General features: G+C 35.9%; 1 protein-coding gene across 3 annotated transcripts in view; it reads left to right on the top strand.

Moving 5' to 3' along the window:
- CHN1 (chimerin 1) overlaps positions 1-22,546 on the top strand; it is a 192,883-nt gene that overhangs the window by 48,561 nt on the left and 121,776 nt on the right. For 2 of the 3 annotated variants that reach the window (XM_074363914.1, XM_074363913.1), the window contains 2 exons: positions 15,551-15,589; positions 19,983-20,038. In XM_074363914.1, coding sequence (XP_074220015.1) covers positions 15,551-15,589; positions 19,983-20,038 — 95 coding nt within the window. The remainder of the gene's footprint in view (positions 1-15,550; positions 15,590-19,982; positions 20,039-22,546) is intronic. The other variant, XM_074363915.1, reaches the window with a different exon arrangement.

Raw genomic sequence — 22,546 nt, 5'->3', positions numbered from 1 at the left:
GAAGGCACTTTTTGGAGTGGATAAATTTAATTTAATGAGATGGAAGCTTTCTTTGGACATGGGGACCACAGAATATCCTAAACATTTCACTGAAGTTGGTACTCAAGCTTGAGATACAGGGAAACTAACAGCAGCAAGAAGGCTTTAATAGCATCATGAATGAACCTGACCAGAAGGTACCAGCTTGTCTCTACTATCCTTGGAAGCTGGTCTTGAAGCTAAATAGACATCTCAGATTTCTATTGTCTGTTCTTCAGCCTAGTGGTAGTTGTAACTTTATGAGCTGCACTGAAAATATCTCCTCAAACATCTGATTCTGCCTCTGAGAAGTTGTTCTGGTCTTTCTTCTGCTCACATGAACCTTTTTAGATTGCCTCTTCAATCCCTAGCTTTATATTGTGGCTTCTTACTGCCTTGATATTTTTTAAGTTGTCACCTGGCTTTGCACTGTTTTCCCCGCTTCTAACCAGGCATGCCTTTATCATAGTGTCAGCAGTGGTTAGGAGCATGAGATCTGGAGTCATGTGACCTCAGCTGGTGCGCTGGCTCTGCTGCTTGTGACTTTAAACAAATGCATTGATCTCTTTCAGGTACTGGTTTCCTTACCTGTAAAATGGTGATAGTAATAATACCTACTTTACAAGGTTGTTGTGAGGCATAAATGAAATAAATGTAAAAGTGTTTTAATAAGAGCCCAGCACATTGTAAGTGTTCAGAGCAACAAAAATTGCTGCTATCTACCAGTTACTGTTTTAGCCCAGTGGTTCTCCAACTTTTAATCTCAGGACCATTTATACTTTTAAACATTATTGAGGGACCTAAGGAGCATTTGTTTTTGTGGGTTATGTGTATTACTGTTTACTGTATTTGAAAATAAAATTGAGAAATTAAAAATTATCAGTTCATTTAAAAAATAAGAATAAACCATTCCATGTTAGTATAAATAACGTATTTTATGAAAAATAACTATTTTTAAAGTAGTGAGAAGAGTGGCATTCTTTTACATTTTTATAGTTCTTTAATGTCTAGGTTAAAAGGAGAAAGCTCACATCTGCAGTCATCTGGTGTAATATGTTGTTTTGATTGGAGTGTGTTAAGAAAATCTGTCCTCATACAGATAAGTAATTGGAAAAGAGGGAAGTGTTTTAATAATCTTTTAAAATACTTATGGATATTCTGATATGACAGTGAAACTTGACAGGTGATAGTTTCTTAAAACGTCAGTTGTCATGTAGACTGTGAAACCATATCAATGAACATTATGTAGTCTGTTACATTAAAATCTGCTGGCCTGTCTTGTACTTTGATTGGATCTTTTATGCATGCGTGATTTTGTCCTATCCATGGATTTGTTTTTTCAAAAATACTAGCTCATTGAGGTATATGGCTCTTCCAAAAGTTAACACATTTTAATATAGAGTGTATTAACAAATCACATTCTTTAATATCACTATTGATCTCATTGGAAAAGTCTTTAAATATTAACAAACTATCAAGCTCATAGGCTTAGATACAGGTTTCCCCAAATTCTAACTTTCATTTGAAATCTTGAATTTCATGAATCATTCATTTTCCTCAAAGTAACAAGCTTTGTTCATTTTCAAGAAAATAGATGCCTGAAACCCAAGTCTGAGTAGAGTTTGTCATTTTTCCCCATGAAATAGTGTTTATGAAAATTGCAGCTAGTTCAGCTCACAGTGATCTCACACGTGCTTTTCCTCAAGACAGTGTCATGCAGAATCCAGTGGGTGTGCCTTACGCACATTTCCCACCTTATCACAAAGCCATGTACTTGAGGGTCAAGATTTAATAAAATTAATACTTTTTAAATTGCTTCATCAAGGACATTTTGAAGTGAAACTGAATTATTTTAAGACTGTGAATGTGTGTTGGTGAAGGCTACCGTGGCAGTTAACACAGTCTGGTGTTAACACAGAACTGCTGAAGCACCAACAGTCCTCCCCCCTAGGCTTCGGCACTGCCGGTGCAGCTGCCGATGCAGAGAAAAAGGCAGACTTCTTAGTATAATTATGCAGATAGTCTTGACCTGGTGTACCCCCCTGAAAAAGTCTCAGTGACCCACAGAGTTCCACAAACCACACTGAGAATTGCTGTTCTAGGCATGAAGGAAAAAGCGGTGTTAAAAGACAAACAGAAGAATCCCTGCCTTCACGAAGTGTACATCCTGGTGGAAAGAGACAAAGGGAAAGCAACATAGTTTGGTAAAATGTTAGTATTTTAGATGGAGATGTGTACTAAAGAGAAAGACTGCAATGACAACTAATGAAAACGGAAGCGAACATGAATTGCCAGGAGGCTTTGAGCATTTTGGTTAAGGAGACAGGGAAGGCCTCACGAACTGAAGGAGCAAGTCAACAGAGATACTTGCACAGAGAACATTCCAGTCCCAGGGAACAGCTCAGTGGGAGTGTTTCTCCTGTGTCTGATGAACGGCAAGGAAACCAGAGAGACTGGAGAGGAGCGTGTGAGAGAGGAAGAAAAGTAGGAGCTGAACTCAGCAGGGTAAGAGGACGGATCACCCAGAGTCTTAGAGGTCAGTGCTTCTGGAAATTCAGATGCGTGCACTTCCTGCGGATCTTGTGGAAGGACAGATTCTGACTCACAGATGGAAATTGGGTGGGTCCTGCAAATCTGCATTTCTAACAGATTCCCAGGTGATGTCAATGCTGTGGTCCTCTTTAATAGCAGATTTGTAGGCTATAGTAAGGAGCTTGGCTCTTATCCTCAGTGACACAGGAGCCATTGGAGAGAATCTAGCAGGAGTGTCATGTTCTGACTTAATGTAACATGATCAGCCATAATGTTAATGAGTAATCTTGTATCCAAAACCCTTGGTAACAAATGTATGTTAGAATTCAGATTTTTTTCAAATTTTAGAAAGTAATACATTTCATATATATATATATATAATATTATATTTTATAACATCCTTGCAGTGTCTGACACATCACTCTGTAATCACACGGTATTTCTGCAGTGAAACGAACGAAGTCACACTCCATGGAATAAATAGCGACTAAATATTCTCACATCCATTAAGGTGAGGTTTTGCCATCAAATGAGTTATAAAGAACTGTAAAAATACTTTCAGGTTCAGAGCAGACCAGAGTTTGCTGCCAAATGAGTTATAAAAATACTTTCACTGTTCAAAGCATTCAGAGTTTGAGAATTGAGAAAGGCGGGTCTTTGTTGCTCTTATACTTTCAGTTAGTTGTTCCTGTGTCCCCACTCTGCAAGAACTTCTCTAAGACAAATAAGTCCGTTACATATTCATTTTAGGCCTTGTTAGATGCAACTGTTGGCAAACGAGACTATAACCCCAGATCATTCATGCCCTGTGTTCTGCTCTCAAAGGAAGAAAAATAGGTACCTATCAATTTGGAACGCAAGTTCCCACTTCCAAAGGGTTTTTGTATCTTGGCAACCCATACTGTCATGTGTGCAGTCAAAGCACAGTTAATTAAAGCATGCTGAGCATTTTACTGTACCTCGGGACAGTTAGCATGTGCTTAGAATTATCCAACTCTGCTCATTTGTGGTTTACACAATATTACTTCCATATATGACTCTGTTTTCTTCCCTACAGCTGCCTTATTCCACATTTGGCTCCCCAACTTGTAATCTAAAGCAAACTTTTCTGTGTTCTTCAGAATCTATTTGTGTGTGCGTGTGTGTGTGTGTGTGTGTGTGTGAGAGAGAGAGAGAGAGAGAGAGAGAGAAACACACAAAGACAGAGGCAGACTCTGATTGTTTTTCCCAGAGAAGTCCAGTTTAGAAAGAAGCACATTTGGAAATTATCATGATGAAATGAAGAATGTTGTGACCTTTTCCCATCTCACTTAATCTGTGATGTCAAAGTGTTAGTAATAGGAGCGTTTCCCCATAGAGTTTCATTTAAGTTTCATTTAGTATATCCTATTTTCTGAGTACCTGTGCTTTTGATAATGCTTGGAAACACTGATGTAGGACAAGACTTTGAAAGGTTGCTTGCTAGCATTGGGGAATCCTAACTATGCTATGAATCCATGTCAAAAAATGATGCATTCTAATAAACACACACTATTGCACACTCCTAAACCTGAGAATATGGTGATAGATTCCTTTTCCAAGGGCAAGTATCCAAGTGAGTCATTGCTACAAAGCTATGTAGCAATGGGAAATGCATGGGTTAGGAATAATTTGTCCCAAAGGATGAATAACAAGGAGAAAAAACATTGTTTGCAGTATTTTCTTTAAAGAAAGGAGCAAGGAGGAAGTCTATTGAAGGAAGCAAGGGCATTTTGAGATAACTGAGTTACAGTTCTTAGATAACTGAGTAGGAAGATCCCCACTAAGAGTGTAGTTTTAGTTGGTTATTTTCCAGAACTTGTATTTATAAAAAGTAAAATCTGCAAAGAGTTTTCATGAGGTTACATTTTAGTATCTGTAATTACATTTTATTTTGTGCTTTTCTTAAAAATTGAAGTATAGTCAGTTTATAGTGTTGTATCAGTTTCTGGTATACAGCATAATATTTCAGTCATACACACCTATATTCTTTTTCATTATGGGTTATTATGAGATATTGAATACAGTTCCCTGTGCTATACAGTAGAAACTTGTTGTTTATCTATTTTATATATAGTAGTTAGTATCTGCAAATCTCAAACTCCCAATTTATCCCTTAGTTCCCACCCTCTTTCCCCCCCCCGGTAACCCTAAGTTTGTTTTCTATGTCTGTGAATTTGTTCCTGTTTTGTAGATAAGTTCATTTGTGTCTTTTTTTTCAGATTCCACATATGAGTGATATAATGTGGTATTTTTCGTTCTCTTTCTGGTTTACTTCACTTAGAATGACGATCTCTAGGTTCATCCATGTTGCAGCCAATGGCATTATTTTATTCTTTTTTTATGGCTGAGCAGTATTCCATTGTATATATAGACCACAACTTTAATATCTGTAATTCAAGTGCTCTTGAAAAGTCCTGGTTGTTGGATTTGGAAAAAGTGTTCCTCAGGTGTTTTCTTTTTTGTGTATGTAGTAAAATGTATATACCATATGGTATACTCTTTTAAGAATGAATTGTAAGAATTTCATAAACAATTTATTGCCGTTAGTTTTACATGTGAGATGCAGGGAAATCAAGTAGAAGGGTATACTTTCTTGCCGTCATTGAGTTTTGTGTAGTCTGTTTTTTGTGATAAAAGGTTTAGGAACTGTATCATGTTAGCAAAGGTGATTTAACTTACCTAACAAAATCCAAATGGGCATGTTGAGAGGTTATTGAGAAGCTTGGCGGGAGCTGAATCTCTTGAAGTTCTATGTTAGAAACCTTGTGGTGAGAGAGCCTGGGGTCTTTCTGTTAATATGCCAACATGTTACGATAAACATCATTAGAAATGATGAAGCCCTTTAAAGAGGAAACTTCAGGGAGATAAGACTTGTTGGCTAGCAGAAGAAATAGTAGGTTGCTAAATAACAGCCTTCACCTTTGAATTGATCTGAATGACCCAGTTCCTGTGTATAGCTTTTTGTTCCAAGAGTACTATATAGTGAAAAGATTTGAGTAAGCAGAAGGCTTTGTTTGTATTGTCTGTTTGCTGGGTCTGCCAAGTTGGTTAGAGGAAACATCGCTTAGGTCTTTAATTAAAGGCCAAGCTTGAGTTTTAAAAAGAAATTTCCAAGTTTGGCTCACATTTCATTTAGGAGGCTTTGTTGGCCCAAGCTACGGGTCCATGGTGAAGAGCTGAGCACTGCATTTGCAGAGTATTTGTTTTGGGAGATCTTCAATGAAATTAAATATGAGTGCTGGAGTTGCACAGCCTCAGAAGTTTTATTTTCCCCCTTGTATTAATAGTTCTGGGTCATTATTCTCTGAAGAATTAAAAACAATTATCTTTGGTTTTAAAAATAGTTTATTTCTGTCAGAATTGCATCATGACACATCAGTTTTCAACTTGGAGCAGTTTTAAATGACTTTGTTTCTTCTAAGGGTGAATTTAACTGACCTGATTCGGCCATGACTTTGCAAAGTGAATTTTAATTATCTTAGTTGAGATACTTACTCACCATGTTTCAAGCAACTTCTAGGAAAGAAGTTTAGTCAGGATGAGAGTTACCTAGAAACCTAGCAAAGTTCTTACTTGTTTTCGCATTAGTTTAGAATCGTGTTTGTTATTTCGAGGCTTTTAATTATTACTGTGAATTTCTGTTTTCCAAGAAATATATTGGAGTAGGAAGTTTGGTTGTTTTCTTTATGACCCTTTCAAATATTAACAGTAGTAATTGTTTGGTATTTATTGTGAATTTTAGGCCCTTGTTCTTTTAAAAAAGGTCGCTTTATAAAATAGTTTTTTGGTCATAAGCATCTTATTATTTTTGTATGCCAAAATTTGGTACACCACAATTTGCTACAGAAACAGAACAATTTCAATTAAAAAAAAAAACAGAACAGCAACAGGTGGAGATTAATCATTAATGCCTTGTATTTTCTGATTAAAGCGGGACAGGGAGGCTCTTGCCACTAGGTTGAAAGGTGAGTCTTCATTTCAAGGGAAAGAATGCTCCTTTTCTTATGAATAAATATCATTTTACGGAAATCTAAACTGTTAATTTTTGAACCAAAGGCAATCTGAAACAAACGTGCTTAAAAACATTAATCACGTAGTTTTTGAGTGTTTATATGTCATTAGTCTAAACCTCATTTATTATTTTTCTATCTTTTTTTAATTGAAGTATAGTTGATTTACGATGTTGTATTAGTTTCTGATGTACAGCATAGTGATTCAGATTTATATTCTTTTTTTTCTCTTTTTATTTTTTTACTTTTTGGAGGGGAGGTAATTAGGCTTGTTTATTTATTTATTTTTGGAAGAGGTTCTTGGGGGTTGAACCCAGGACCTTGTGTATGCTAAGCATGCACTCTACCACTTGAGCTATATCCTCCCCCCATTTTATATTCTTTTTCATTACAGGTTACTAAAAGCCATTGAATATAGTTCCCTGTGCTATACAGTAGGACCTTGTTGAGCCTAAACCTCATTTAAAATGCAACATGATCCTTTTTGAGAAAATCCATCATATTATTAAAAAATTATAAAAGCCTTTTTGTTTTGAGTCTAAAACAATAAGCAGCTTAAATTTAACATTCTAGTCTATTCTAGAATGAACTATTTATTTCTTAAAGTAAAAAGTTGAGCAGGCTTAAGCTTCACCGGTGGAGTATTATTCCAAGCCAAAGAATTCATAAGACTTAACTATATAATGATGCACAAAACTGTGTAATAAAAAGAAAACTATGTAATAAAAATGAAATAATTTTTTTTGTTTGTTTTCAAAGGGCAGTCATTTTCAGTGACATCTATAGATACACTTGATCTAAATAGGATCAAATTGGAGTGAGCATAAACTTTTACTCAGTCACACAATGTTTTAAGTTAATCTAAAAATTCAGAACATTAGGGTATTTATAAGTAGATTTAATCTTGTCAGTCAATAAATGAATGCATCGAATACCTCCCAAACAGCAGCCCTAGTATTGTAAATTATAATCTGTCATATGAAATATATTATCCTAGATATATTTTACTATGGTTTTTAAAATCATTGCCTAAAGGTACAGGTAAGTATCTTGAAATTTTTAATATTTAAAGAAAAAATGGATGTCCTGAAAACATAACTATTTAGAGAAAAAAGCACAAAAGAAATAGGCAAAATAAGTTTAAAATAAATCTTTCTTAAAATCTGTATCTTTGAGTTTAAAAAAAGCAAGAAAATATTGGAGTCATTTTCATAAAGATGATAAAATATGTAAAAATAAGATTTTCTTGACTCACAATTTTAGCCATTAATCAAAAGTGAAAAAAATCACTAAGAAACTGTTCTCTTTTCCATAAAGACTGCTTGCCATTCAGCAACTTCAATTAGAATAGGGAGAAGAGGTAAATGAAGACCTCCACCGAGATTCTGAGGAGGGTTCCAAGACTTTAGAAGATGGTGGTGGTATTTAGAAGTTTGTCACAAAACTTGTAGTTGGTTTCTAAGCCTCTCAGACTGGGAATATGATTTCTCTAGTAGTGTATTCATTTCAAGAACTTACTCAGAGTAAGTATAATTTCCTGTGGAATTTATTAAATTAGGCTTTTCTCTTTGTGAATCAGTTTCCATGTTTCCCCTTCTTACAAATAGTTACACTTTCTGTTTTTAATAGTTTTTTTCCTCCTTAGCACAAATGTCATATATGCATTATATAGTTTTTAAAAATACATAGATATATAAGAAAAGTAAAAATGACTGTCAAAGGAAGGCTTTCTCCTTCTGGTTCTGGGAGAGGAATAATGGCCCAGTGGCCCAGGGCATCCGTTGTATGTAATAAGTTAACTTCTCTCCTGCTTCTAGAAGGACACTGGGAGAACTGAGAAAGTGTCACTCACAACATTTTACATGCTTTGTGGTTTAGATGGGGAGCCTGGGTAAGAAGGGTCAACCTAGAGATCACTGCTGTTCCTTAAATTAGCATATGTCATTCTAGATCTTTCATACTCTCTCTCCTTGTCCCTCTGCCCCCATATGTTTACATAGACATTCCCAGCTTTCCTTTCATTTAAAAAGTGAGATCACACAGTATGTACTAATCAGCTTGGCCTTTACTTTCCATACAGTTTAATGATCTCATTTTTTTCTTTTGTTTTCCTGAATTGATTTGTTTAGATTTTTGCTTAGAGTCATGGAGGAGACTGTTTCAAACAAAACCTGCTTTCTTCCTTTCGCACTTGATTAGATGTGGGGCTTCCCCCCCCCCCCACCTTCCCAGGCCTTGTCTACCACCTGTGATGTTTGAGCCCATTACTTTCTCCTCCTCCTAGTCTTTGCTCCATCAGTTTGACTTGCTGTTTCTTCTACCTTTGGCCTTCCTGCTGCTTGGCTTGTTTTCTCTGACTCGTGAGACATGACCTGGGCCTGACCATGGCATTCCTCTCAGACATCTGAGGATTTAATATGCAAAGCAGAGAAAAACACATGGTGCATTATTATGGATGCCTCCTGGACAGCACAGCCTGGGTTCCCTCCAGTGCCTGGTGCCTGAGTCTCGAGCTTCCCTCATGTCTTTCGTTTCAAACACTGAGTTATTTGCAGTTCCTCAAACACTTTTTGCACTTTCTTGTTTCTGAGCCCTTGTCTACTATGTTTCCTCTGTTTAGAATGTTGTTCTCTCTTTTATTTCCAGTCTCCTTCCTTTAGCCTCTCTACTTTAAAAACCATCGGGTTTGTCTTTCCTGACACTCTGGCCAAAAGTGATCTCTTCCTCCCTTCCATCTTTTCATCAGTTTGGCACATACTTACTGGCGACCTGTTCTGTCAGGCATTTTGACAAGATGGTGGTTTGTGAAACTCTTATGTGTAAGAGTATTATGTATTACTCTTCTTATACTCTTACGTATTACTCTTACTATATTACCTTGCTGGTAGTAATCATTTCCATCTTATTTTTCTTACTGCTCTTGAAGACATAAAATACATCTGGACCCACCTTGTAACTGACATTCTTACCCATAGCAGGTGTTTAATCCATATTTATTGAATGAATGAAACTTTCTGATTATTTTAACATTTCTGTATGCCAGCATAACTTTGACATTTATATAAAATTATCTTTTGTGTAGTGAATGAAAACTATTACTGATATTAAAGGCAACGGAGAGAATCTTTTAATGGATTTCATGGGTCTGTACTTAATTTAAGTGCTCATCCATACTGTGCTAAGACTATTTTAAGCAGCTGTCCCTGAGTTTTTTAAGGTTTTAAAACAAGCTGTCACTGGGTCATAGGTTGTCTGGCTGTCATTCTCAATCACGCTCTAGTGATGGAAGCCTGTCACATTTATATGCTTGGTCTGGGTGGGTTTTCTGACAGAATCAAAAAAAGTGGTGGGAGCCCTTGAGACCTCTGGTGGAAGGCCCTTGATAACTTCTTTGAACAAGCTGAAGGACTTAGAACTGCTGAAAGAATTCATGATTTCCTCTCTTTTCCCATCTTAGTTAACTTTTGTATTTCTTCTGTTAATTGAAATGTATATTATCCCACCTTACCCCATATCCTAGGTATGCCAAAGAAATCATGGTTTAAAGCACTTGTTCTCAGGGTATGTTCTGCGGACTCCTGGAAGTCTCCAAGTTTTTTCAGAGTTTCCTTAAAGTCAAAACTACTTAATAATAATAATAATAATAGTAGTAGTAGTAGTAGTAATAATAGTAATAATAATTAAAAAAATAAGTTACCAGTATTATTATTATTATTATACATTATTTACCTTTTTCACTCTCATTCTACCACAAGTGGCTGGTTGGATCTTCCAGAACGTACATGGCATGTCATACCACAACAGGTTGGATACAGAAGCAGATGGGAGAATCCAGCTGTCTTCACTTGGACCAGACATTAAAGAGTTGTATAAAATAGAAAGGAGATTTTTTTTGTTTTGAAAAATGAAGTTATTTTTTTCACATAAATGTTATGTTATGATGGGTTTATTATTTTTAATAAATTAACAAATGTACTATTAAAATTTCTGTTTTAATTTCTAATATGTTAATATTGACAGATATTAAAATCTCATTAGCATCTGTGTTTTGAAACCAAAAAGTTTGAGAGCCACAGGTTTAAAAGATTAGAAATATTTAAGATATGTCTCAGATTTTCTAACAGATTAAAAGGTGAGGTCCTTTTGATGTAGTTGAAGGGTCTTCAAACTGGAAGCTATCGTCACTGATTCTATCAGTTTTCCAGTTGTGAGGCTTTAGGTTGAATCCAGTTTTTCAGTTTTACAAGTAGTATTTCAGTGATATTCTTCTGTATTAGTGTTTTCTTAACATCCTTAATTATTTTACAATAAATTCCTAGAAGTAGAACTGCTGGATCAAAAGGTATGCAGAAGGGACTGAGAGGACCTGTGATATAAATGCAGGAGCCAAATATGCTTCCATATATTTTTCTCTGAATCAGTGCCCCAATTAGCTGGAAACCTGGTATCTCCTCTTTAGGCAGTCTCCTCCTCCAAATCTGAACCTCAGGAGGCTTACTCAGTCCCAGAATGGTCCCATCCTCTTCCAAATTCCAGAAAGAGAACTGTGGTAAAATAGTACACTATTTATCGTCCTCCTTAGCACTTTCTGCCGGTGTTGAAGCCCAGCCCTTTGTGGGCAGTTGCTTGTCTGCCTGCTACTGGGATGCCCATTTTGATCAGACCTGGCCCAGGTTGAAGCAGTGACCCCAGTTAGAGGTCACGATTGCAGTTTCTTGGTTCATACTCTTGCACTCAGTGACTCCCTGTGCCAGGGAGGCTGAAGTCAGAGATACTTCTGGCCTTTGCCTCTTGCTGGGTGAGAATCTGTCCTCCCCAGTAAACCCATAAGCCCCTTGTGAGACCCTAGATCACCTGTTTCAGTTAATCCATCTTCACAGTCATTTTCTTTCAGGAGTGTGTCTACCATTTCTTGTCTATGGAACTTGGTTTGGGCTGTAAGTTTCTTCTGTGACAGAACTTCTTAACTTTGAATCTGAAGAATCAAAGATTGGGGTAGTGTTTCTTCCCTTCCTGAAGGATTTAGGGTATTGAAAAATTGGTCTTCATAACTCTAGCAATTAATTTTGCGTGTCAGGAGTTTAAGGTATGTTTTTCTAAGCTGTGCAACTTCCCCTCCCAGTGGATCCCTTTCCCCTGAGTCCTGAGGATGGTGCTGTCTACCCTTTGCCTGACTTGCTCAACAGAAAGGTCCACACCAAGGTGACCTCAGGTCTCAGCCCCTAAACATAAGAAAGACTGTCATAATTTTTAAATATTTCCTTTCAAAGAGCATGTCATTTAATCTTTGCCTTAACAAATACGTATTAAAGGTTTATGATATGTATTGCCAGTTGTTCCCTAGAGAGGTTACACCACTTTATACTTCCACTAGAAAAAATAGACTGCTAGGAAAAGACTTTTAGAACCTAAACTGTGTTCTTAAATATCACTAATAATTAGAATTGTTTTAATATAAAGGAAACTCAAACTTAAATCCCAGTATTTCTTGGTTATTTGCAAAATACTCATTTGGCCACAGAATTGTGATCTGTAGCATCTTGAATAATGTCTTCTGTAGAGTGGGTGTACAGGGAAGAACAGAATAACAAGAAAAGAAATGTAGGTGAAGTCATTGACAATGGCCTGAGGCAGCTATGGTAGTATCATTGTGTTTTTAAATTCAGTTTTGGTGAAGCCAGGAGACCAATTACTAAAGGTCTCCTAAGTGCAAGGTGCTTTATGTATGATACCTAATTTAATCTTCATAGCAAACCCCTGTTGTTACTCTTCCCATTTTAGATGATATTGTTCCTCCATTTTATAGATAAATTAGTATTTAGAGAGGTAGTAAATTTCCTAAAGTCACAACAGCAAGTAAAGGTTGATGTTCCCCTAAGGAAGCCCTGTCTAGGACTAGATAAGTAATCCCCCAGAGACAGAACTTTGGTTATTAACCTTTTCTCTCTCACCATCTCCAAAGTGAAAGCAATCTCCAGGAGGCCCTCACTGCTCATAGGTACAGGCTTTGCACAAGGTTTGCCAGGAGTTCATGCCAACTGCTGGAAGGCACAATCCCAAAGACTCCTCTCACCTCTAACACTAGTTGCCAGTTGGAGGGGGTTCCTTCAAACCACTCAGGTTTGATAATTCTCTAGAGGGACTCACAGAACTTGCTAAACACTCAATAAATCTTGAGAGTCATGATTTATTACAGGGAAAGGGTACAGATTAAAATCAGCCAGAGGAAGAAGAACAGAAGGCAGGGTCCAGGAGTACAAAATGCAGAGCTTCCCTTGTCCTCTCTCTGTAGAGTCAGAATGCATACTCTGCCAGCACTGATGTGTGATGATATGCTCAGAGTGTTTCCAACCAAGGAAGCTCTCCTAGTCTTGGGAGTCTGGCTTTTATGTGGGCCTTATGATTGACTGCCCACAGTGGTTGATCTCAGTCTCCAGGTTGACTGACATTCTGTGACCCAGAGCTCCATCCTAAGTCACAGTGTTACTCTCTGGCTAGCCCAGGGCTCCCAGGCAAATAAAATTACCTCCTAGGAGCTGAGGGCAAAATTCAGAGCTCTTCTAGAGGACAAGGGTAAATTCTTTACCACATCTGAGTCCCAGCCTTGTTGAGTGCCCTCTCTCTTCCTGGCCATGTGCTGTCTTCCACATGGAGGTTCAGGAGGTGCCTGCTCACTGCAGCTTATGCTGGTCAGATCCTGGCAAGGAGGCCAAGACACTCATGAATATGGCTGAGTGCCAAGAGAGTGAGCGTATACTCCCCTGTTAAAACCCTGAACTGTCTCAGGATAGAATGGCAGTATAACAGTATCCAAATGGCATCAATGAAATCGTAAAATGACTTGACTGCTCAGAGGCAAATTTTTTGTACTATTAAAAATATGTAATAAAGTTAATTATCATTATTAAGACAACCTCAGTATAATTAACCCTCCAAACACACACACACACACACACACACACACACACACACACACACACTCTAGCAAAGTAAATATCTATATGTATATATCACTGTGTTGGGGTCATATTTCATCCTAATGTTCTATCACTGCTAGGTGAGTTCCCCTGAGTTGGCAGTTTTCCTAAAGCATTGCTCATTCATATACCAACAGTCCTCATTATTCTTGACTCTGTATTGCAAATTTGCTTGCTTGCTAGCGTTTATTTGTAACAGTAAAATAAATACTTGTGACACTTTCACGGTCATTTGCCAACATTTGTAGAGTAGCAAAATACCTGGGTTGCATGACATGGACAGTCCCAGCTGAGGTTGAGCAAAGGCAACCCTACCTTCTTTGTTTCAGCTCTCATACTTACTGTAAACAAGTTTTTTTTTCATAGTCTATTTAGTGCTGCATTTTTTGCATTTTTGTGGCTTTTTATTGGTGATTTTGCTTTTTAAAATGACCCCTAAGCATAGTGTCAACACGCTGTCTAGCATTCCTAAGTTCAAGAAGGCAGTGATGTATCTTATGGGGAAAATACACATGTTAGATAAGCTTCTTTGAGGCATGAGTTGTAGTGCTGTTGGCTGTGTGTTCAGTGTTTATGAATCAACAGTATTTACTAAATAAGGTGTCTTTAAACAGAAATACACAGAAAACAAGGTTGTGTATTGATTGGTTGGTGAAAATATTGTGATCAGAGGCTCACAGGAACCCAATTTGTGTTTCCCTTAGGAGCAGTGGTTCACTATTGGTTCATTCAGTTTTGTGGTGACGTTGTAGAATAAACTGATGCAAAGAATGAGTCACCTGTATTTGCTGCATTACTTCATTCATTTATTCATGTAATTATTTGTTCTTTGAGAAAACATATATGGAAACTTCTACTGGGTGCCGAGCAATTTCTACATGACTTAGGATTTCCCTTTTATGTTCTTGTGCCCATCGTTAGTAGTCCTGCTGTAGTCCTCTGACTCAAGATGTTTGTGTAATTTATGGTAACACGTCAGAAATGAAGTCTGAGATTGCATTTTAAAGGTTGGGAGTTGGGGGCTGAATGTTTTGAAACTACAACCATTTTAATTTGCACTCCGTATACAAGAATCAGTCTTCTCAATAAACTTACCCGGAATTTTCTAGCTTCCTTGGAGAACATGATTTTTAGGATCAAATTCCTCAATGGATTTATGTCGGATACCAGCAGAGCCAGGTGATGTGTCTGGCCACATGTCCCCACACCAAAATGCTGTGTCTGCTGGTTTGGCTACATGGCCTTGTAGGGCAGGGCTCTGTGCTGGCGAGATTGATCCTTAGCTATGCTTTACAGAGGAGAAAGCAGACCACATTATCCCCTCTCCTTTCTCTAATTCTCCCATCTCCCTCATGTGTTTGTATTTCTATCTCTTTCCACTGCCTATTCACACTATCTCCTACATCTGCATTCAGTCAGAATGAGGGGAAATGAACTTGGAGAACACATGTTCACCTCATGTTCTTTGTGACTCCCTAGATATGCTCTCTTCCACTGAAGTGTTTCTCATTTCCTGATTTTAATTGTCCAGGATGTATGAGGTCTAAGATCTGTACCTTGCTGTTCTTTGCTCCAGATGGAGAAAAAGCAATTAGGCTGGAATCCCCCAACTGTGATGAAGAGAAATATAGAAAAATTACAATGATTTCAGAGATATTTCAGTGAAATAAACATAGAATTCAGCCCAAAGACATTATTGACTATTATATCAGTGACTGTAAATGAGTGCCAGCAATAAAAATTAAGCTCGATGTTTTCATGTGAGAAGCAGTTGAATAAATACAATAACTTTCTTCAAAAATCTTTGTAAAATTGTACTCCAAGGAAGGAAAGGCCAAGACTAAAAAAACCTTTGAATGCCTTTTAGTACCTAGTGCAATGCCTAGGACAAACAGACCTCAACAAATGTGTATTATAATTGAATTAATGATTAAAATATCTCATTTAAAATATAAATATTCATTAATGTTAATTTGATGTTTATTCTTTCAGATACAGATGAATATAGACCTCCTGTTTGGAAATCTTACTGTAAGTATACAAATAATTTAAATTGGGTGGGTTATAGTGCTTTATAAGTAATATAACAATATTAGGATCACTAGATATGAAGATGCATTCCATTTTTGTGTCCATGATTGAAAAATTAATTCACAACAGGATTTGTAAATAGCATTGAAAAAGTAAGTGTGGAGAAACAGGAGTGTTTCCACCGTCTGTACGAGGTTTGCATGTCTGGAATGTGTCTCTTTCCTCTGAGCTTGCATGGAATTCCATATCTTGGAGCTTGAGACCACTTGTTGACAGTGGCTGATAAAACTAATGCAAGGAGAAGTGAGCTAAGAACTCAAGGAATCTACTTATTCTTAGATCCTGACTCTTTATATAAAAAGAAATAAATAAATGATCGTAAGTCAGGAAGCTATCTTGATAGAAAGAATGAGTAAAAAAGAGGCAAAAGAAAAGTGGTCTTCTTCCTTAGGAATTGCCTTCCCAAATACAAAAGAGAGACATTCAAATTCTACATGGTTCTTGAAAATTTGCATTAAAATACAAATTTTTTCAAGAGTCTAGGTTTTTAATTTTCCCTTCCTTATTTCCCAGAGAATATTACTGCATCAAGTAAAACTATTTCAGGTTTTAAAAAATGGAAGTAGATTTAATATAATCAGAGTTGTTTAAAAAAAAATCCATGCGTACACTATTTCAGAAACCAGTTACTGTTAAGCTTTTATTTGTTGTCTATAGAGTTGAATAAGCAGCCTAAGACACCTGTCCTTTAAATATGGATTATTAGCATTTTTGTAAATGTTGGTACTCTACATTTTGGTATTTGTAAGTTGCTGAAATTTGCTGACTGAAGGAGCAGCAATTCAAATTCTCATTGGTTTTATGTTCCCAGAACAATAGATAGTTTTATTTTAATAGGTTGCCACTTCGGGCCAATTATAGTAAGCAAAATATGAATAGTCTTTAAAAATATTGTCTCATAGATGCATTTTCCCCCACCCCTGGTGCTTCCTTTTTGTTTCTGGGGAATATAGTTGAAGGAATATATAAAAATGACTAATGTTCTTTACCTCCCAAAGATTTTGTCTCATAATCTCATTGGTGGGAAGCCTATTTAAAATTCTTCTCTGCGTTTTCTGGTTTTCAATTTATCTTTATTCCCTTAGCTCTGACTTGTGCCTTGTGCATTTTAATGTAAGAGCATTTATAAAACCTCAGACTGTTATTGAATCGTGCCGGTGATTTTTCCTCCTGAAGAATATTGATTACTAAATGTGGTATATGCAATTTGTATTTTCTGTATCTTCGTATGTCTTAGAGTAGCTACCATTTGTCTTAAAAATGGCTTATTTCTCTTTTTTTGGTGATAATACTGTTTTATAGTTTCTTTTAGTGACTTCAGTGCTTGAAGAACACCTCCTCCCCCCATCATTTTCATAGTAGAAACAGAGAGGAAATTATTAGAATAGACTTTATCTTCTGACCATCAAGTGCAACAATTTCCATTTCAAGGAAATGTTATGATTAAACTGTTAAAGCCAAGTGGAAAGGCCCATTTTAAAAATTGGTTATGTGAAACTTCTTTATGCAATCATGATGTTGTCTTCTAAGAATTTATATACGAGCACATTTTAACTAATAAGAAAACATGTAAAAATGACATTCTCATATTGAAGTAATTATGATGATGATCATTTAGGCTGTTAAATGTGTTTCCCAAAATTATGATCCTAGAAAAAATTGGGATGTACATTGAGTTCTTTTGTTTTATTTTTATTTGTTTTCCCTTTGCCAGTCAGGCAGTTTTACAGTTTTATATTCAGCTAGCTGTAAATAATCTCCAGTAAGCTATTTATTAATATAATGTAATAGTACTGTAAGAAGTTCATCTGTTCAGGAGTCTGGAGTCTGTGCATTTTAACAGGAAAAATTTTTTAACCTGGCAAGTCTGTGACACTCTTATTTCATCAATAGTGGCTGAAATTTTAAGTTACTGTAATAGTAGGCTGCACCCAGTACCCTTAATAATTGAGCCATGACATTTGAATTCCTGTAGATGTCTTGTTCAAAGTTGATAATTAACAAATTCTGTTTTACCATCTTTGGGACAGATAAACCATGATGCATTCATCATCTTCTCTGTATTATGACTTCAGTTTTTGTAGTTAAAAATTTCTCAAAATGGTGATAAAGTCTAAATGGTTTGAGATTTTGAAAAAATCAGGTATGTCAGTCCACATAAGGAGATACAAACAGAATGGAAACTATTCAACATGTTCTGATTGTTCACTTCTATTCATTATTACATCTGTAACACAGAAGGGTTCAGTTACATTTTAATGTCAGAAGTTACAACGTGTTATGTGGGGTTTTTTTTTTCTTGTCTTTGCTTGGTGGGTTCTGAAGAGCTTTTCACTGTGATTCTATAAGAAACTTATTTTACCCATGCCTCTCTTGTGCTTTCCAATTTTGATTCAGTTGAGCTTGTGAAAACAGTTCTAAAACCTTACAAATTCAAACCAATAATATAATAGTAAGAAGTCTAAGTTGAGGACCTCTGAAACAAATGCATTTTTTTTTTAATTTTGCCTTTTGGTATGTATTGCTTAAATTAAACCAGGCGTGTAACATGTAATAAATGAGGTGAGTGAGTCTGGTGGGGACTGTGGGAAAGCAGAGCGTGGACGCCCTGTCTGTAGGGAGTTGCCCCTAATTCGACCCCCTTTACTGTGGCATCGAAAACTCTGGGCCCCATGTTGTCACATCTTCTGAGTTTTCAAGAGAAGCCAGAATTCTCTTTTGCTTATGTTGTTGTTGTTAAATCTCTTAATCTTTAAATGTTAAAAACAAATTAAAGTTTGGAAAGTAGCAAATCAAATACATGTGAGCCAGTTTTGACCTCAGGATACCAACTTGTGATCTCTGAACTTGATTAACAGTGTATTATCTGTAGATAGTGAGAATTTCATTAATAAGTACATAAGCATTGACACTGCTAAGGTGATTGAAAAATCTTGAGCACTTGAATCTTTTATCTTCTTAAGTTGAATTTAGCTGTTAATTGTTGGTGACTCATTTAATGATTGTGCAGTTTAAATTTTAGCTGAGTTCCAATTTAGATTACCAAAAAATTCTAAATTGAGAAGGACCTGAATTAATTCATCTTTATTATGGTGTATGAGTTTTTAATGATCTTTTTGGTAGATGTTACCTAAATTCATATCTTATATTCACTTATACAATATCTGAAGGCCCTCCCTTTATATATTTTTATTAAAAATGAGTCTTAAAAGACAGCTTAGCCATTGATAACCAGGGAGGAGGCATTTGTCTAAAAATTACTTCTCTCCATGAAATGAACTATACCTTTTGAAACTGATTAAAACAAAGGGAGGGTGAGATTCTAACGTGATGATACTATCACTCCTTTTTCCATCCCGGCTTATCTTACTATTTGCTTACTGAATAGGAACATGCATTACTGACGATAATCAGACACTTGTGTTTATGCTTTGAATCACTGTCAACATTTTACTTTCTCTAGTAACTTTTAATGTCCTTCTTGGCCACCATTCATTTCTCATAATTAAGTTTCCATAGATGACAGTACTTTCCAAAGCATTTTCTTGACAAAGGAAAACAACTGATCTTTTGAGAATTAGTGGTCGAAAGCGAAATGTGAACTGAATTTTCACATCTTGTGGAGATATAGTTGCCAATGTGGAGAAATGGATCTGAAGAATGGACCTTTTTGCAAATCATGTTTTGCATAGTCTTAGAAGGACATGGCATCTATAGAATTTTCACCAGTGCATTTTCAGATACCCTAAAAGTTATCCTCTGGCAAGTTATTTGAGTACCTGAATAATCTCTTTTGCTACATATACCCTAATTGAATAGGTAGTGGTAACTTTGGGTCAGAAATTTTTCTAGGGGAGATTGTCTTTGAAGATAGATGTTCACAATATAAATAGGGGAGAAAAACAGCGTATCTGTTAACTTCTAGCCTATAAATCCTAATTTTAGTTTCAAGTTTGACACTTAATAATGTGCTTTAAAAATATACAACTATTATTCATTTACAGTAGAGACATGCTTTATGTAATATATCCACAATAATTGGGGAAAATAAATGGCCAGATTATGAAGAACAGAGCCAGATATCAGAACTGATCTGTTATAAGGCAAAAAGACACTTCTGTGGATTATGATTTTTTAATTTGTGTTTGCTCCTGGGCTCTCACTAAATTTAGTTTGGATTACTTTCTTTGCTTTGTTCATAACAAATTTAATAACCAATAGGACTGTCCTACCGTTTTCTTGTGAACGTAAAAAGCAGCCAGGTTTTAATTCCTAATATATTCAGATGTGCTACTTAAGGGAGACTAACATCTTTTACTTTCTACCTTCCCAGTATATCAACTGCAGCAGGAAGCCCCTCATCCTCGGAGAATTACCTGTACTAATGAGGTGGGTGTGATGAAATTTTACAATGAAATGTCTCTCAGTCACTTGTTTCCCAAACTTTAACATTCCTCAGTGGCTTGGCTATTTGTGTTAAAGCTAGTTAGCATCGTGAAATGGTAACTTAAATGCATTTTTCTTAACATTCTTCTCACTTGAAATAACTACCACTTTATAATGGACAGTTTGGAACACAGTATAGAATATAACAGTATAGTTTTAAGTGATGTTAATATTCTTTTCAGTGAATTCATACATTCTTCCATTTTTATGTTTTTTACTTTTTAAAACAAAGTTTGAAGGCATTCTTGTAGCATTACTGAAATAATTTTTCCATTAAAAAAGATTTAAATTATGATTTTAAAATGAGCAGAAGTCATGGACAGTTCACCAAAAAAGATGTGACATATGACAGTATATGAAAAGATGTTCAACTTTATTAATAATAAGAGAAATGCAAATTAAAATACACAGACCATTTTCACTTTTCAGATTGGCAAAAGTTCTAAAGCTTAGAATATACTCCTTAGTTGATAAGCCTGTGAAGAAACAGGCACTCATATATTGCTGATGAGAATGTGAAATTCTACAAGTTCATGAGAATTTTGTAATATCTAACAAAACTATACCTGCATTTACCCTTTGACCTACCAGTGCAAATTCTAGCGCTTCACCCTGATGAACTGCCTATACAAATGTGGGATAACATACGTTCAGAGTTTTTTATCGTCAGATTATTTGTAATAGCAGAATATTGGAAAAAACCTAAATGTTCATGGGCAATTGATTGAATAAACTCTAATACTAAATAGAATAACAAAGATTTCTACGAGCTGCTATGGAATGATTTCCAGATACAAAATATATGTCTAGTAATTTGGTCCCTGTTTAGTAATAAAGAGAAAGACAGGAAGAATTAACCCAGGTATCAGTGAAAGAGTTATCCATAAGTAGTGGGTGAGGGGCAGTGGGGAGGGGATAAGGATGGAAGTGAGACTTCTCCGAGGATACGTTCTTACATAGTTTTGACTTTTGAACTATGCAGTTTCACATATTCAGACAACCAAATTAAATAAAACTGATAAAAAGACCCTAAAATTGAATACAAATAGGAACAAATGAACCTAACAAATTCATAACATAATCATCCAAAATTAATTTAAGTAACTTTTAAATATATTATTTTGTCTATACATACTTAGAGGGAAATTTTTGAAGATCCATAACCTATAAAAAGATTTTAAACTATAGATAGTAGATTTGTTGTTGTTAGTGGTACTTGTATAGAAATTCTGCAATAATTTTGTTGTAATATTGGATAGAGCAAATAAATAATTATATTGGATTTTGGGGAACCAAGATTTTTAGGAGACGTAAATACAGAATGGGGGGAAATTGAGAAGTACACTGTGGTACTGAATTTAACTGGAGCTATCAATATGACTGTATAGATTTTTTAAAATGTATTTTCCATCTTAGTTCATAGAAAGGGTGAAGAAGCAGTGATGCCTCACTAAGAACAAAGTTTTGATTCCAATTTCTGAATACTGTTTCCTACTGAAAGGAGACAGTGCTCCTTAGAGAAATTCCTGATTCTAGAATATGGGGCAGAGAGATCCTGGAATATCTTATGTCAAGAGCAAGAAGGGCTCAAAAATGGATAAGCATGTGTCAAAAAAAATATAGGAGCCCACTTGAAGACTTCCCACAAGCAAAACTTGGGACAATTTGACATCAGAAAGAATAATGATAGTAATGAATTATAACACACTGAATGGAAAGAGAATTTATAGGTCTATAATTATACTTTTTAAAAACCCTACCCTAATACAAAGAGGAAAAGAAAAGGGGGAAAATGTAAAGTTGCTCTTTACAGCAGAATGGTGGCTAAAAACATAGAAAGAATGATAATGATTTGCACTAATAATTGAGTCAGGCAAGAATCATCACTGGACATTAAAACCATTGAGTAAAAGGTTGTAGATGAACAGAATAATCACATGGTCTCGATTATTTATGAAACAGCAAAGAGAAAAATACATCTTTATAGGTGGAGAGGTCTAGCAGTCCCATCTTAGCCAGGTGGTCAGATTTAGCATTCCCTGCAGTGGGACAAACTGACATGTGTCTTCTGAAGCCACTCAGTGAGACGTACACAGCATCACCTATATAGTATTTCTGCCAAAAATGTTTAACTTAAATCTGTTTGTGAAGTATAAGTCAGACCAATCCAGAATGTATACATTCTATAAGACAACTGTCCTGGGCTTGTAAATAATGTCATTTTCATAAAAGAAATAACAGTTGTGGGACCATTCTAAAGTAAAGGAGACTAAAGAGACATGCCAACCAAATGTAATGCATGCACCTTGGTAGAGTCCTGGCTGTGTGTGTGTGTGTGTGTGTGTGTGTACATATACATACACACATACATATATATATAAAGCTACACATTTTGGATACAGTTGGAGAGATTGAATAAGGACTATATTAGGTAATGTCGATTCATAATAA

The sequence above is a fragment of the Camelus bactrianus genome, chromosome 5, assembly GCF_048773025.1.
Source record: "Camelus bactrianus isolate YW-2024 breed Bactrian camel chromosome 5, ASM4877302v1, whole genome shotgun sequence".
NCBI classification, from domain to species: Eukaryota; Metazoa; Chordata; class Mammalia; order Artiodactyla; family Camelidae; genus Camelus; species Camelus bactrianus.
The sequence above is the reverse complement of the archived record's forward strand: the minus strand, read 5'-3'. Positions and strand labels throughout refer to the sequence as shown.